The sequence below is a fragment of the Sceloporus undulatus genome, chromosome 1, assembly GCF_019175285.1.
Source record: "Sceloporus undulatus isolate JIND9_A2432 ecotype Alabama chromosome 1, SceUnd_v1.1, whole genome shotgun sequence".
NCBI lineage: Eukaryota > Metazoa > Chordata > Lepidosauria > Squamata > Phrynosomatidae > Sceloporus > Sceloporus undulatus.
In genome coordinates this window covers 100,141,951-100,157,476 of record NC_056522.1, presented here as the reverse complement: position 1 = coordinate 100,157,476, position 15,526 = coordinate 100,141,951, and the positions used below count along the sequence as shown (strand labels likewise).

Here is a 15,526-nt window from a genome sequence, read left to right as displayed (position 1 = left end):
ATCCCAGAGGATGAATGTGCAGTATAGGGACATCACCTCTCTTTTAGTGTCCTTTCACCATATCTCATTGTGTGAGGATACAAAGAGTTGTATCCTTTTAGAATGATGTTAAATTCTGTATGGAAGGAGACAATTCTTCAGGAAGCCTGGCCTCAAGCTCCATGTATAACGCATTACCAAAATCAAGTGCTATTCTATCATATGTTTATTTCTTTGTGGGTTTTTTAAAATGTGTCAGCAGCTATTAGGACGAGGACTATAAACCTTCCAAGTAGCAAGCTGCTGGATCAAAGCAAAAGTCCTGGCAAGAGCTTGTTTACATGTTTATTAACATAAACAACTTCAGCTTTCCAAGAATTCCAGCACATAACTATATAGCAAACACATCTTTATGCTACAGAAGCGAGAAAAGCATTGCTTTAGGAACTAGTTTAAAAGGCAGTCAGTAGTTGCTTATGTAGCCCAAGTAATCCTGCTTGGCAAATGTATGTCTAATCTTTGTGAGACTACATAGGTTTATGTGTGTCTTTTAAAACTAGTATTAATTTCATTCACTGGATATTAAATATAATACCCACCTAGGAAACCACATAGAAGTGACATAATATAGATTTTGACTATATAGCCTTGAAAATGGCCTCTTATTGCATCCAAGCTCTTTCATGGCATATTCTGGGTTTCCCCATCCTTTGTGTTTTTCCTCCTCGTCTTCTATTGGTTACACAAGCTTGGGAAAACCCAGTTTTTCAAACCAAACCAAACTAAACCAAAAATATAATAATCATTTTTTGGATGGTTAAAGTTTTTGTTTGCTTTTTTTTCACCTAGATTTTTTAAAAATGGGTAGTTGTACACAGATATGGGAGTCAATCAGAAAGCTAAGTAGGAAAATGCAATTCAGATGTTATGGCCACTAGGTTAAATGACATTTTTTTTTAAAAAGTGCTCTTTTAAAGCACATTGTTTTCGTTGAACTTATCTTAATTGAAGGATTTGTTTCTGGATGGCATTTTGTGCACTATAAAATAAAGTCATTAAAAGAAACAATTGATACTGGAAACTGGTCTAACAATGAACAACTGCCAATAAACTGTTTTAGTTCAAATGTTTAGCTCTAAACAGTCATTGTTGTTCCAGTAAGAGGTTTGGAAAATAGTAAAAATCTCTCTCTCTCTCTCTCTCTCTCTCTATCCAATCAATTGAAAAAACTTTTAAATTTTTTTTAAAAAATCATTTGGTTTAAACCAATTTAGGAGTTTATCACACTGGGGCTAATTTCAGCATTAAATAGAGATTAAAGGGCATTTAAAGCATCTGCAAATAAAGTGAAAAAGGCAAGTAATTGTGCAAATGATTATCACATGCAATTGCGCAAATAAAGCGATATCAGGAATGCATTTTGTGACCACTTTAATTGTGGGTTTTGTGTGACATTGTGTGAAATTGTCTTGCGTAATTAGCGATTTTTCCAGAATATTCACGGGATAAACTCCCAATCTCCTTTGTGTAATGTGGATACCAAAACCTAGAATCATAGAACCATAGAGTTAGAAGAGACCGCAAGGGCCATCCAGTCCAACCCCATTCTAACATGCAGGAACTCCCAATCAAAGCATCCCTGACAGATGGCCATCCAGCCTCTGCTTAAAGACCTCCAAGGAGGGACACTCCACACTCTGAGGGAATATGTTCCACTGTTGAACAGTCCTTAATGTCAGGAAGTTCCTCCTAATGTTGAGGTGGAATCTCTTTTCCTGCAGCTTGCATCTATTGTTCCGGGTCCTGTTCTCTGGAGCAACAGAAAACAAGCTTGTTCCCTCCTCAATATGACATCCCTTCAAGTATTTAAACAGGGCGATCATATCACCTCTTAACCTTCTCTTCTCCAGGCTAAACATACCCAGCTCCCTGAGTCGTTCCTCATAGGGCATGGTTTCCAGACCCTTCACCATTTCAGTCGCCCTCCTTTGGACACGCTCCAGTTTCTCAATGTCCTTTTTGAATTGTGGTGCCCAGAACTGGACACAATATTCCAGGTGGGGCCTGACCAGAGCAGAATAGAGTGGCACTATTACTTCACTTGACCGAGACATTATACAGTGCACTCGTGTCAAACGTGGGTGCACTTTTCACGGTCTTGAGCGTACACGCTCAAGCCGCGGGGAGTGCATGGGGCGGAAGGGGCGGCGTGTCCCATTCAATTGAATGGGCGTGCGCGTCTGTGGCGCCCTGCGTGCCACCGTGCCCGAGCCCCATTGTTTCCAATGGGGCTTGAGCATAAGTGGAATTCGCCTTACGCAGGGGGGTCCGGAATGGATCCTCTGCGTAAGGCGAGGGCTGACTGTACTTTTATTGATGCAGCCTAAAATTGCATTGGCCTTTTTAGTTGCCTCATTGCACTGTTGACTCATGTTCAACTTGTGGTCTACTTGGACTCCTAGATCCCTTTCACACATAGTTTCATTCAGCCAGGTGTCCCTCATCCTATATCTGTGCATTTCATTTTTCTGCTCTAAGTGCAGTACCTTACATTTCTCCGTGTTGAATTTCATTTTGTTAGCTTTGGCCCAGCTTTCTAGTCTATTCAGGTCATTTTGAATCTTGATCCTGTCCTCTGGGGTATTAGCTACTCCCCCTAGTTTTGTGTCATCTGCAAATTTGATAAGTATGCCCCCAATTCTGTCATCCAAGTCATTGATAAAGATGTTAAACAGCACTGTGCCCATCCTGTGAGTAGTCAAATCCTTTTGAATACAATAAGCTTAGCATAGGAAAATGGTGTCCCTTGTTTAAAAAAAGAATGACAAAATAAAGGTTTGTTTCTTTGGTTCTTTTGCTATATATATGGGGCCTGCAGCTTAAAGGAGGAGCATTTAGAATCCTCAGCCAGAGCTCTTAGGCCTCAGTGAACTACAACTCCCAGAATGCAACAGGAGGCGGCCAGAGCAGTAAAAGCAGCATAGCAGCCTCCCCTCACACTCTTCCTCATTCCTAGGCAGTGAATGGGCCCAGGAGCTTGACAACTGGTGTGTGTTTGTGTCTGTGGAAGGAGCTGCGGAGGTGGCGCAGACTGTAGACAGCAACTGAAGCTGGATGGAGGAGGATGGCTCTCTCTGAGGCAAAAGGAAGGAGGGGCCCAAAGGCGCCTCCGCGCTCGGCCATTTCCGGCAACGTTCGGCCTCTCTCCTGAAGCTGGCCGAGGGAGGAGTGGGAGGAGCCAGGACTCAGGAGGGCCCTGTGACGTGGCCCACTGCGCGCGCAGGTGGCCCTTTCAAATCTCGTTGGAAGCAGTCAGCCGAGGATCCAGGAGGAGTCAGCCGTTGGAGGAGCGAGGAAGAGGATGGGGCGCACGACCGTCTCCCGCAGCGCCCTGAAGCGCCTGGTGAAGAGGCACAAGCCCCAGCTCCGCCTCAGCGCCAACACAGACCTCCTGGTGAGCAGGAGGAGGCCTTTGCCTCTCAGTGGCTGCATCCACACTGGAGGGATAACCCGGTTTGGCAGCGCTTTAACTCTTTCTGTGGCTCCATTTTGCAGCGCCTAGACCTCCTTGGCACCTGCTCACTCTGGGGAATGGAGGCAGGAGAGGGAGGAAAGGGTGGCAAGTCCCTGCCTCCAGCTGCAGGAGGGCCTGAGGCCTCTGGAGGACCCCTCTCAGGTGCCCTCCTTCAAGTGTTGCTCCTCCAGGTATTTTGGACTTCAGTTCCCAGGCTGCATCCGCACTGCAGGAATAATCCGGTTTGACTCCACTTTGGCTGCACCCACACTGGAGAAATAACCTGGTTTGGCACCGCTTTAACTCTTCTGGCTCCGGGCCCCCAACAAACTCCAGCTCCCAGAATCCCATAGCCTTGAGCAGTGCCAAACAGGTTATTTCTCCAGTGTGGGTGCAGCCCTAAACTGCCAGGGCTCAAGGCAATGGGATCCTGGGATTGTAGCTCCTCGGTGGCACCAGATGCCCTTGGCAGATAAGGCTACATTTCTCACAGGATTCCCTAGCACTGAGCCAGGGCAGCTAAAGTGGTGTCAAACTGGATTATGTTTGCAGTGTGAATGCGGCCCCAGAAGCCTTGGCCAGAATTCTGGGGGCTGAAGTGCAAAAGTATTCTGGAGCATCAAAGTTTGGACTCTGCTTTGAAGCCACCCTGAGCACCAAACCTTGGCCTTTAGTTTTGGGCGTGAAGCAGTTCCTCCTGGAAGAGAGAGCGGAGCATTGCCAGGCCGGGAGGACTCAGCGTTTGCAGGACTGCGAAGCTGGGGCTGTGTCTGCGCAGCAGAAATTATCCAGCTTGACGCCACTTTAATCGCCACAGGTCCATGCTGTGGAATTCTGGGATTTTGTGAGGTTTTATTAAACATTTATGCATATATGAAAGGAAACAACAACACACCCCACACAAACCAAAACATACACCTGCAGAAATAACGCAGTTTGTCACCACTTTAACTGCCGTGGCTCAGTGCTATGGCATCCTGGGATTTGTAGTTTTGTGAGACATTTAATCTCTGTCAGACAGCTCTGGTGCCACAACAAACTACAGTTCCCAGAATCCCATAGCACTGAGCCATGCCAGTTAAAGCAGTGACAAACTGCATTGTTTCTCTAGTGCAGGTATGCCCTCAGAGAGTGAAAACTAAGTGTACTGTATGTTCAGTGACTAACAATTAAGAAGCAAAAATGGGGTGAGAAGAGGGGTGTCTGTCAATCAGCCACCCCTGAATTTGGAAATGAAATGGTAATATTCAGCGAGACTGAGAGAATGTCTACCCACTTTCCCCCCCAAAATACCTGGCCCCTTGATCATATTGGCTGTTCCTTATCATTTCCCTGTAATACAATGACCTAGCCATGTTAGTCTGGAAAATCAGTATGCAAAGGAATCTTGTAGCAGCACCTTTGAGACTAACTGAAAGAAAGAAGTTGGTGGCATGAGCTTTTGTAACATTGATGCAAACATGCATCTGAGGAAGTAGGCTCAAGTCTACGAAAGCTCATGCTGTCAACCTCTTTCTTTCAGCAATGCTCAAGGAAATTAAATGTAGTCTCTTATCTGGAAAAAAAATACATAATTTTCAAAAGCAAAACTCAGTTTTACTATTCCATTGTATTCAGGGGACTTGAGTATCCAAGGATTTTGGTTTTGGAATCAAACTCCAGCACATACCAAGGGCCCAATATACACATAGAGTGTCACCAGAGTACAGTTGACACTTGGTATCTGTGGACTCGCCATCCGTGGAGGCAACCTGTGTTGTCCTCAGTGGTGGGATGTGCATCTGGCTGTGCCACCTTTAGGGACAGACCCATTGTCTTCAGTGGTGGCTGCATGCATGCACTGCGGCTGGGGACAACAGGAGCGGTCCCCAATGGCAGTGAGGCCATGTGCACGCAATGCCACTGAAGTCCTGTTGTCCCTAATGGTGGTGTGGCTGCATGCACATGCCGTCATTGGAGAAAACAGAACATGAGCGTCCGTAGACTTTGGCAAGGGTGGGGGGCATCCTGAATGGATCCCCACAGATACCGAGGGCCAGCTGTAAATAAAATATGACACTAAAGCGAAAGAATGTAACAGTGTGTTATGAAATAGCCATCAAATTGATAATGTTGACAAGAAGAATGGTTATACAGGATGATGTAGAATTCATCTGCATGACTACTTCAGAAGTGAAGACGTTGTGTATCGTATATAATAAGATGTAATATTTATGCAATTAAAATATTTGCAAGATTAGTATAACATTTATTTATTTAATTTATATCTATAATTTGCCATTCCTCATAAAAGAGTCCTAGCAAGTTTTAATGAACTTTACAGAATGTCTCATAGGTCATATGCAGCAGCTCTGAAACATTTTTTAATGCATTCTCTTCCGTTATAGGTACATTTGAATTTCTTACTGTTTTTGCAACGGTTAGCTGAAGAAACCAGGACCACAGCTATTGCAGAAAAGAGCAAAACAATTAAATATGAACATGTTCTTTCTTCAGCAAAGGTAATTGCCATTAAAAGCTGAAATCTCTCTACTGTGATTTTAAACTGATCACAATTTTCCATTAAGTGCCAAGAATGTATAAGGCTGTTAAGCTGACTACATTTTACAAATATAGGTTCTATTGTACTGTTTATTTATTAAATCAAGAGAAAATATAATTAGTGTAATTAGTTTGTCAATGTATTAAAATGTGTTGCTTCAGATCATAGATAGTTGTTCATGTAACAAATCAATTGCTTGGGTTTTATTCTTCTGCTGAACAGGCAATTATTTCAACAAAATAAAATTTAATGAAGTTTTTAGAATTAAAATCAAGCATTGCTGTACAAGAATAGGTCTCAACTTTTTTTTATCACAGAGATTTAGTCATAAATTTGACAAAGGTGTTAAGGTTTTGATTGCTTAGTTCAAAATAATTTCTTAAATTAAAACATACAGTGGGACCTTGGTATCCAAGGGGATCCATTCCAGACCCCCTCACAGATACCAAAATCTGCAGATGCTCAAGTCCCATTGTCCTTAATGGCGGAGCAGCCATGCAGCAACACCACCATTAGGGAGAATGGGGCAAAAGTCCATGCCCCTCCTCCTTCCCTCCACCCTCCTTCCTTCCCTCCCTTCTTGCCTTCTTCCCCTTCCTTCCTTCCTTCCTTCCTTCCTTCCTATCTGAATCTTCTGTCCTGGCTTGGCTTTGGGGACAGAGTCCACCTCTCAGTCAGCTGGGGCCGAGGCTTGAGTTTCAGAGCCCATTCCTGGTTGCAGCACCTGGGATGGAACCTCTGGACCCTGAGACCCAGGCCTTGGCTCTGGCTCCCTCCGGCCAAAGGTTCTGAGGGAGCCGGGGCCAGGGCTTGCGTCTCGGATCCCAGAGACTCCTTCTCGGGTGCTGGATCTGGGGGAAGAGACTCCAAGACTCAAGTCCTGGCCTCAGCCCTGGCTGACTGGGTGGCAGACTCCACCCCTAAAGCCAAGCCAGAGCAGAAGATTCAGAGATAGGAAGGAGGGAGGGAGGGAGGGTAGAAGGAGGGTGGTGAAGGACTTTTGTCCCCAGTGGCAGCGCGGCTGTGTGTGTGTTGCTATTGGGGACAATGAGGGTTTGCCATCCACGGATGCTCAAATCTGTGGATGACAGGTCTGCTGATAAGGAGGGCCCACTGTATTAACATTTTAGATTTGCACATAAAATACAAAAGGCATATCCCCCCCCCCCAAAAAAACCCCGAAGTGCCACCACCCAAGAATACTTGAAGGATTAGAATGAGGGAGATGGAACATGCACTATCCTTTTAGATCTATTTTTGAAGTGTTAGTCTCAGATTTTCACACCAAAATGAGAAGTGCCATATCTATTTTCTCTGCAGGGGATATGAGATATAAGGGGATTCTTGTAGCTTTCCCATTTAAGTGGGAAAGTGTGTGATATTATTAACTGCCATCAAGTTGATTTTTGCTTATGGCAACCCTATGAATGAAAGACCTCCAAGTCATCCTGTCATCAACAGTCCTGCTCAGGTCTTGCAGATTTAGGGCTGTGGTCCCCTTGATTGGAAAGTGGTCTTCCTCTTTTCCTACTGCCTTTTATCTTGCCAAGCATTATTGTTTTTTTCTAGTGAGTCATGTCTTCTCATGATATGTCCAAAGTAAGACAGTAGTCATCTTGGCTTCTAGGTTTGCTCTTGGATCCAATTGCCTGTGTTTGTCTTTTAAGCAGTCCACAGTATCCATAGAACTCTTGTTTAGCAGCACATTTGAAATGAGTTGATTTTCTGCCTATCAGCTTTCTTCATTGTTCAGCTTTCACAGCCATACACTAAAACTGTAAATGTGATGGCATGTTACTATTCAGTGATACATCTTAACACTTCAGGTTCTTGTCTAGTTCCTCATAGCTGTCCTTCCGAGGCCCAATCTTCTTCTGATTTCTTGACTGCAGTCTATTCTAATTAATGATTGAGCCAAGGTATGGAAAATCTTGACCTATTTTAGTCTCTTCATAATTATTTTCAGATTATGAAAGTCATCTGGTCATTATTTTTGTTTCATTAATATTCCTTTGTACTTTCACCCTGGATTTTCTTCAGTAATAGTTCCATTTGCTGGAACAGTCATTGTTCTTTGCTGTTTTCTGCTAGTAATAGTATGTTATCTGCATATCTGAAATTGTTGCTGTTCCTTCCTCCAGTTATCATGCCTCCTTCTTCCAAGTCCATAGTTTCTCATGATATACATAGCCAGTTGCTTTGCTATAATCTATACAGTACAGGGTGAATTTCTTCTGAAATTATTTGGTGTGCTCCATTATCCCAGATATGCTTGCAATATGATTCTTAATGACTCTTCCTTTCCTGAACCCAGCTGGGACATTGGCATTTCCCACTCCATATATTCTAAAGTCTTGTGTGATTAGCCTGAGGTCACTTAAGGGCAAAACAGACAGGCCTGAAGTGGTAGCTTGGTGCTGCTGCTTGGATTGCTGGATTGGGATTGCAGCAACGGCATGCCACAGCCCTAATCCAGCATTTTTCCAGCCCAAAAAGAAGTGGCAAAATGTCACTCCTTTGGGGACTGGAAAAAAGCTGCCCTTTTCCTCCGCAGTGGAGGCTTTTCCCCGTTTCTGTGGCATGGCACGTATAAAAGCCAAGGCGTAGAAACACCATGATGTCACCTGCTGTGTGGGCAGTGGGGTGCTGTGACTCTAGCTTGGGGGCAGCATTGGGGCGTCCGGCATGCATATGCCACGCCACCCTGAAGCCAGTGTTTTTTGCTGGTATGCTTTGCTCCTTACTGGGTTTCTATGGATCAGCAGGGATTTGAACCTGGTCTCCTAAATCCTAGACCTTATCCAGCATTCAAGCCACCATAGCATTGGCTCTCCCTCCTGCTATAGGAATACTATATCAAGGCAAGAAGTATAGCATGGCAACCAGACTACATATGCTTTTCTGCCTGAAATGAACGACTTTGAACTTTATAGCAAAGTAAATCCCTGGGTGTTCCTACTTGTACATGCTCCTTGTCTTTGCTTCCAGATGGTAAAAGTGATCTGTATGTAGTAGGAGAATGGGAAAAATAGATAAAGGAAAATCAAACAAAGAGGATGTTTTCTCTTTATGATGTCTATCAGATAGTCTCAGGGATGTTTCATAGAATCATAGAGTTGGAAGAGAACAAAAGAGCAATCCAGTCCAACCCCATTCTGGCATGCACAAACTCACTATCAAAGCACCCCTAACAGATGGCCATCCATCTTTTTTTTAAAAAAACTTCCAAATAAGGAGAGTGCACCAGTTTGTCAGGCGGATCTCCCTGAAGCAAGTTCTATCATGAGGCAGGGGATAACATGACAGAAAGTCTGTAACATCCCTTCCTTTATCTTAACTGATGAGTGTGCCTTGAAATTATATATTAATTTTAACACAAGCAATCTACTTCACAACCTAAATCAAAAGATTCATTCATATATATGAGAGACAACAGTGCATGCATAAGCAAATAAAACATACATAAAACAAACACTTAACATTAACTAAAATGCTAAGCACTAAGACACAAGAAGCTTCACTTCCCCATCCAATCTGTAATGAAAGAAAAAGACAAAATATATTTTGCCATTACAGTTCCAACTAGTTCCAATTGCTACTAAAATTACTAGCAGTCATAGCCACAAATTAATGCATTGTTAGTTTTCTTATTGCTCAAAAAGTCCATAATTCCAATTTTTTTTTTAAAAAAATCTTCAATTAATTTTTTGTGGGTTTTTCAAGCTATGTGGCCATATTCTAGAAGAGTTTCTTCCTGACGTTTCGCCAGTATCTGTGGCTGGCATCTTCAGAGAATGCTTGCCTGGAAAAATTGGGTGTACATATATACTGTGTGAGCCTGGGAATGCAGGAGTGATTTGCATGTGTATTGTTGTGTGCTGATGGCAGGCGTCAGGCTGGGAGGCTAATGCAAAAGAGGATTAGTGTCTGCTAATTAGTGATCATTATCTGCTAGGAAAGCCCCTGACTCTGAGTGGTTTCCCATTTGCATTTGCTGAGTCCTTATTTTGCTACCAGATAATCTGCTTCTGGTTTCATGGATGCCGGCCATGAAAACCTTAGACTTCACATCTTCATTTAGATTGTTCTTTAAAACTCACATCAATTTGGCAGTTTGGGGTAACTCAGCAATCTGCAACAATCCATTCTTCAGTAATTGATGGTTCAGTCCATTTCCAAGTTTGAGCAAACAGTTTAGCATCATACAAGGTTTTGAGCTTTATTCTGGGTTTCCTTGCCTGCCAAACAAATTGGACATTTTTTTTCTGCCATTGCTTAAAGGGTATTCAATTTCTTACAATGGGGATTGTTTGAGAGTAAAATAATTCTTGCTTTTATTACTGCTGTACTCCCACAAAGAGATAAATTTAAATTTCCCCAGTTTTCCAAGTCTCTTAATTTCTTTCCAGCCTTTATCATAATTATTTTGAAATAATAAACTATTGTTCTTTGATATTGTGACCCAAATATTTAATCCTTTTTCTTCACTTTAAAATTAGAAAGGGCAATTAGCTCATGTTCTTCTTCTGAAGTCAAATTTTTAATCAGTGATTTTGTTTTATCACAGTTCACTTTAAACCTGCATTCAAAAATATCAAAGCACCCTTTTTCTGATGAGTGTGACTTTAAGCAAACTATCTTAAAATAATCTCACACCGTATGTGAAGGCGAAGAGAACTCTGCAAGTAGGTCTATTTTCAGGATTTCTGATTAGATGCATTGGTTGGATTTCAGTTATTAATTTTATCTGAAGAAGAGTGCTCCTTCTGGCATATTCTGAAGTGTGTGTGTGTGTCCATGCGCATGCGTGTGTGCACATGCACTACCCCTCCAAACAACACCAACAAAGGGAAAGACAACACTTTTTGAATGGGGTTGGTTAGTGGCACAAATGCAACATTACTGTTTTATTGGTCAGTTACCTTTGTAACAGTTTAGTTCAGGTGGCCTCTGCAGAATATTGTATAAATCTTATGAGAAATATAGGTCTGTTTTTTTTATTTAAAATAGCAGATTTGTTTATTTGACATGTATTTGTGTTTCCCCCCAGATAATTTTAAAGAAGAGCCGAGGCTAGAGCCAAGAAGTATTCTGTCATCCTCTGGCTGATTTGATGTAGTGTATCAAATTGTCAAATAACTATGCATGCTAATGCTTCAATGTCTGAATATTACACTTTCATGTTCTCCTGTCAGGTTATGTTCAAGAAAGTTGTTGTGGTCTAACAATCCACTTGCATAGTATTTGATAAATTTAATAGGACTAATGTATGCAATTAACACCAGTGATTGAAATAATAAGTTTTAACTTTAACTCTAAACCAACTCTTTTTATACCATTTATATAAGATGCCTTCTGTGAGAATTGTGAATGTTAATGTTATTGCAAGTAACTAGTACATGGTACAGAATTCCTTCTATAAAAACAGAATATCTCCTGCAGAATATTTATCAACAAAGAACTGAAAAATCTACATACTTCTAATTGTTTACAAATACCTTTTGAAATTTTAAAGTAATATTAAAGAATGATAAAAATGCAGTTAAGCAGATGCTTGCTTTAGGGAAGTTATCATAGGAAATAGGGTGTTTATGGCAGGAGTTGTAAACAGAATATGAAAACAATTGTTAAGCTGTTTCAGACCTTCTACCTTTTCATTTCTCATGCTCTTTGCTGTGTAGTAGCTGAAAAAGAAAACGTCAGAGGTGGTAAGCAATTTTGCCAGGTCCACTTGGAATAGACGTGTCTAGGAAAAAGTAGACCCTGGCACATTTCATTCCTTCCTTTAATAAAACCCTACTGGTTTTGAAGATACATAGCTATAAGGAGTGGAAAACTCTGAAACACCATCTTCACATGCACATCCTCCTATTCTCATATTTGGAAGAGGTGGCAAATTTGTCAGCATCATTCTCCTTTTATACAAGAAAGAAAGAAAAAAAATGGAAGCCTGAGCCCACATCTTTCCTTTTCAAAACAATTTTAAAAAATACCAGCCACAGGCTTCTGTTTTCAGCCTTATCATTCTCATTTTGAATGCTATTCTAAACCAGTAAGTACAAATCTCTCAGAAGGATAGAAAAATGATAAACACTTTAAAATCTGTAATCTTTTTACAGAAACTGTTCTAAACTTTTACATTTATTTTTGTATGCTTCCTTATAAATATGACTAAATACATGACATTTTCTTTAATGTAATGAGTACTATATTAAAACATGCTTTACATCACAGTACCTCAGTCACACCGAATACTTTTAAATAAATATTTTGTGAATAAATTGTGTAAGCAGTGTCTTCCTTTAATTGTGTAAACCTACTTTGAGATGAAAATTCCTTTTCTCAGAGTGGATATTCCTTCTGTAACCATAAGATGGGGATAGAGTTAAGTGTCCCATATATTTTCTTTGTATGTAATGTTTCATTTTATTAATCTGCTCCTTTTCTAGAATTACAATTTTACATTGAAATCCCAGCAGGCATGAAATGTACCAAGTTTTTATTGCTGACAGATGTAGGGCAATTAAGACTTTCATTTTTACATTTTTTACATAAAGGAAAGAAAGTATTTTTGAGCTTTCATGTATCTTGTTAATGAGGTCTGAGAAAAGGGTATGTTCTGTGTTTTGACAGGATGCCGAAGATGTCTCATTTTCTGCACGAAGAAGTGTCATCACCTAATCATCCAGCATAATTAATCAACACTGGGTGATTAACACTGGATTATAGTCCAGACACTGAGTGCATATTTTAATCAATGCAGATATATTTACAACAGTTAAGCTATTATAGCTAAGCACAAATATAGAAACCAGCTACTTCAAAATAATAATAATACTGTTGCATCAATGACATTTAAGCAGTAAAATAAAAATATACCTCTTCCTCCACCCAATACTGAAAGAACTGTTACAAGATTGTTCTGCTTAATAGTAATGTACAGTCATGGTGTTCTGGAACAATAGTATTATTTAGGAAAGCACATTTAACATAATTTGTAATGATAGAGAAATTAAAGCTTACTTCATAAACTATTCTAGGACTGTAATAAATATTGGTTGGGGAAGTTTAAATTTGTCACTGAATTGTTAATTGTATCATGTTCTCTTAGACAAATTGTAACCCATTCATTCGTTTGACTTGTCTTTACTCTGTTTAGATCCAAGCTTCTGAATGTACTTTTTATGATTCATCAGATATATACTTCTTATGCATGCTGGCATAGCTACTTCATACATCATATGTCTTTTCAAATGGCTTTTGTAAACTTGTTTTCAAGGTCCATGGTCTTTATACCTTCTGTATTTCATACCAGAAGCAAGTTTCTTGGTTAAATGCTCCTTGTCCCAAGCTCATCTTTGTCCTGTCACCTTGTTGACAATTTTCCAGACAAATTAGGTCCCTTTTCTGTTATGCTGGGAGTGTGGGAGTCATTGCAGCCTGACTCTTTCCCATGCATCTGAGGTAATATGAGATTCACTGGGCTCCATGGGAGGAGCCCGGCCTGTGGGGTCCTTCTTATTTCATCATTAGCTTGCCACTGTGGGAAGGACATGGTACAGTAGATCTCATGCTACCAAAGCATGAATGATATACCTAATAACCTTGGATGAAGAGCATGGTGTTTTTTTACATTAAGTAAGCAATGTTAAGCATTATCACTTGGGAATAAGTCCCATTGAGTTCAATGGGGCATTTCTGATAATCACTAGATGGGCTCTGCATGAGAAAATTAAGAATCCTGCATCTCTAGCACTTCATCACCTCACATGGCAGATCACATTAAGCAAGACATCTATTAAAGATTTGTTTAAACTGTACAAATAGGTGTAGTGTTTGAGTTCCTTCACTTTATCGGGACAAAATAACTGGTTTATTTACCTAGAGCAATGTATCTGATCTTTTGGCAGAATCATAATGTATTACAAAATGAATTTTGAAATTCTAGCAACTAATTCTGGTTTTTATCAATGTGCATGTCACTTTGAGGTTCAAACATTTTAAACTAACCCTTTTTGTACATTTTCCAGTAAGAATAAACATAATTAGAAACTTTCTTACAGCACAGCAAATGTACTTATTTTATTGCATTTTCATTACACTTTTTTGAAAAATGGGACTCAAGGTGGCTAATGCTCAAGATTGAATAAAAACACAATTTAAAAATTCTGATGCTAAACCACAGTGAAATACAGTTTAAAACTTCAATAACAAAAATACACCTTTTAAAAATCCCCTTGTTCAGCAACTGGTTAATATTGAAAACTGAATTAAAAAAAAAAAGAATTTGCCTGCCAGGGGAAGGACAACAAGGAGGAGAACCAACCTGGGAGCAACCACAAAGAAAGCCTCTGAGGGTGGTGGGTCAAAGAGAAGCACCACCTCTGAAAATCTTAGCCTGAGCAGGTTTGTATGTGACAGTATGGGGCTTCAGAGAAGGAGTTAGTAAAGCACTAGCAATTTAAAATTATGGTTAAAGCAAGGATGGGGAGAACATAGGTATCCTCAAGATATTGTTGCACTGTAATACCTGGCAACCCCAGGCAACAGAAACGAATGAAGAATGCTGGGAGCTGCACTCACAATTTGAAGTCAACTATTTCTAGTCCTGATCCAAAGGCTAATTCTTTGAATATCTGAAATATAAATGAAATGTGAAATGCATTTTTTTTTGGTAATGTGACTTTTTTGCACACTCCTTGTTAATTAGGAAATCAGTTTTTACTGTTGTGTTGAATGTTGGCCCTGTTTTGACATGTGCATAGTTGGTGTCAATTTGAACAAAACTAATCTTAGGCTACATTTGTTTTGTCTGTTTTGACAATAGGGATGTGTTACATAGTTTCAAATACTGGTTCTGAAAAGTTAAGGCAAGAGGTTATTTTTCCTTTCTCCATTTTAAGTGGTACACAGATCACTTTTATGACCTTTTGCAATGTCAAAACACGAAACATGGGGAGGATATCCTATGGTTTATAGTGTTAGGGGAATTACCTCACTAGCTTGAAAGGTCAATAGCTAATGAACACCAGGGAAAAGTGAGCTATTGAAACCCTACAGTCTACAAGACATAATGTAATACATCATAGCTTTGGAGATGTTTTATTTGTTTTTCATTTTAAAAAATCACTATATGGGCCTGCTTTTGGGCTCTTATTTTCCTTAAATCATATTTCACCTACTGCATACAAAAGAAAATCTTATACTAGAGGGAGCATTAAAATGGAAATTAAAACCTCATTCGTAGGATATTGAAAGTGTGTCAGATTTATCCTTCCCATTCCCCTTCTCCTTGTTTCAGGTGCTCATAGCAGGCAGATGTCCAAGTCAAAAGATAGGTCTTGCTGGCTAAGTTGATTTTGAGCATTAGTAGTAGCCTTCTCAATTTCACAGCTTCATTTAATCCCCCTTGAGACTATGTTGTCATCAAGACATTTAAAATGGATCAGAACTTGTCTTCAAATGCTGGGTTTTTTTCTGAATATATGAAT

At 40.3% G+C, this 15,526-nt stretch overlaps 1 protein-coding gene across 1 annotated transcript; it reads left to right on the top strand.

Moving 5' to 3' along the window:
- The first annotated feature begins 3,076 nt into the window (after positions 1-3,076).
- CENPW (centromere protein W) lies at positions 3,077-12,316 on the top strand. The gene is made up of 3 exons (XM_042444300.1): positions 3,077-3,433; positions 5,881-5,994; positions 11,086-12,316. Exons 1-3 carry the CDS (start codon positions 3,341-3,343, stop codon positions 11,110-11,112), a joined length of 234 nt encoding a protein of 77 aa, XP_042300234.1. The 5' UTR covers positions 3,077-3,340; the 3' UTR covers positions 11,113-12,316.
- Positions 12,317-15,526: the final 3,210 nt, after the last annotated feature.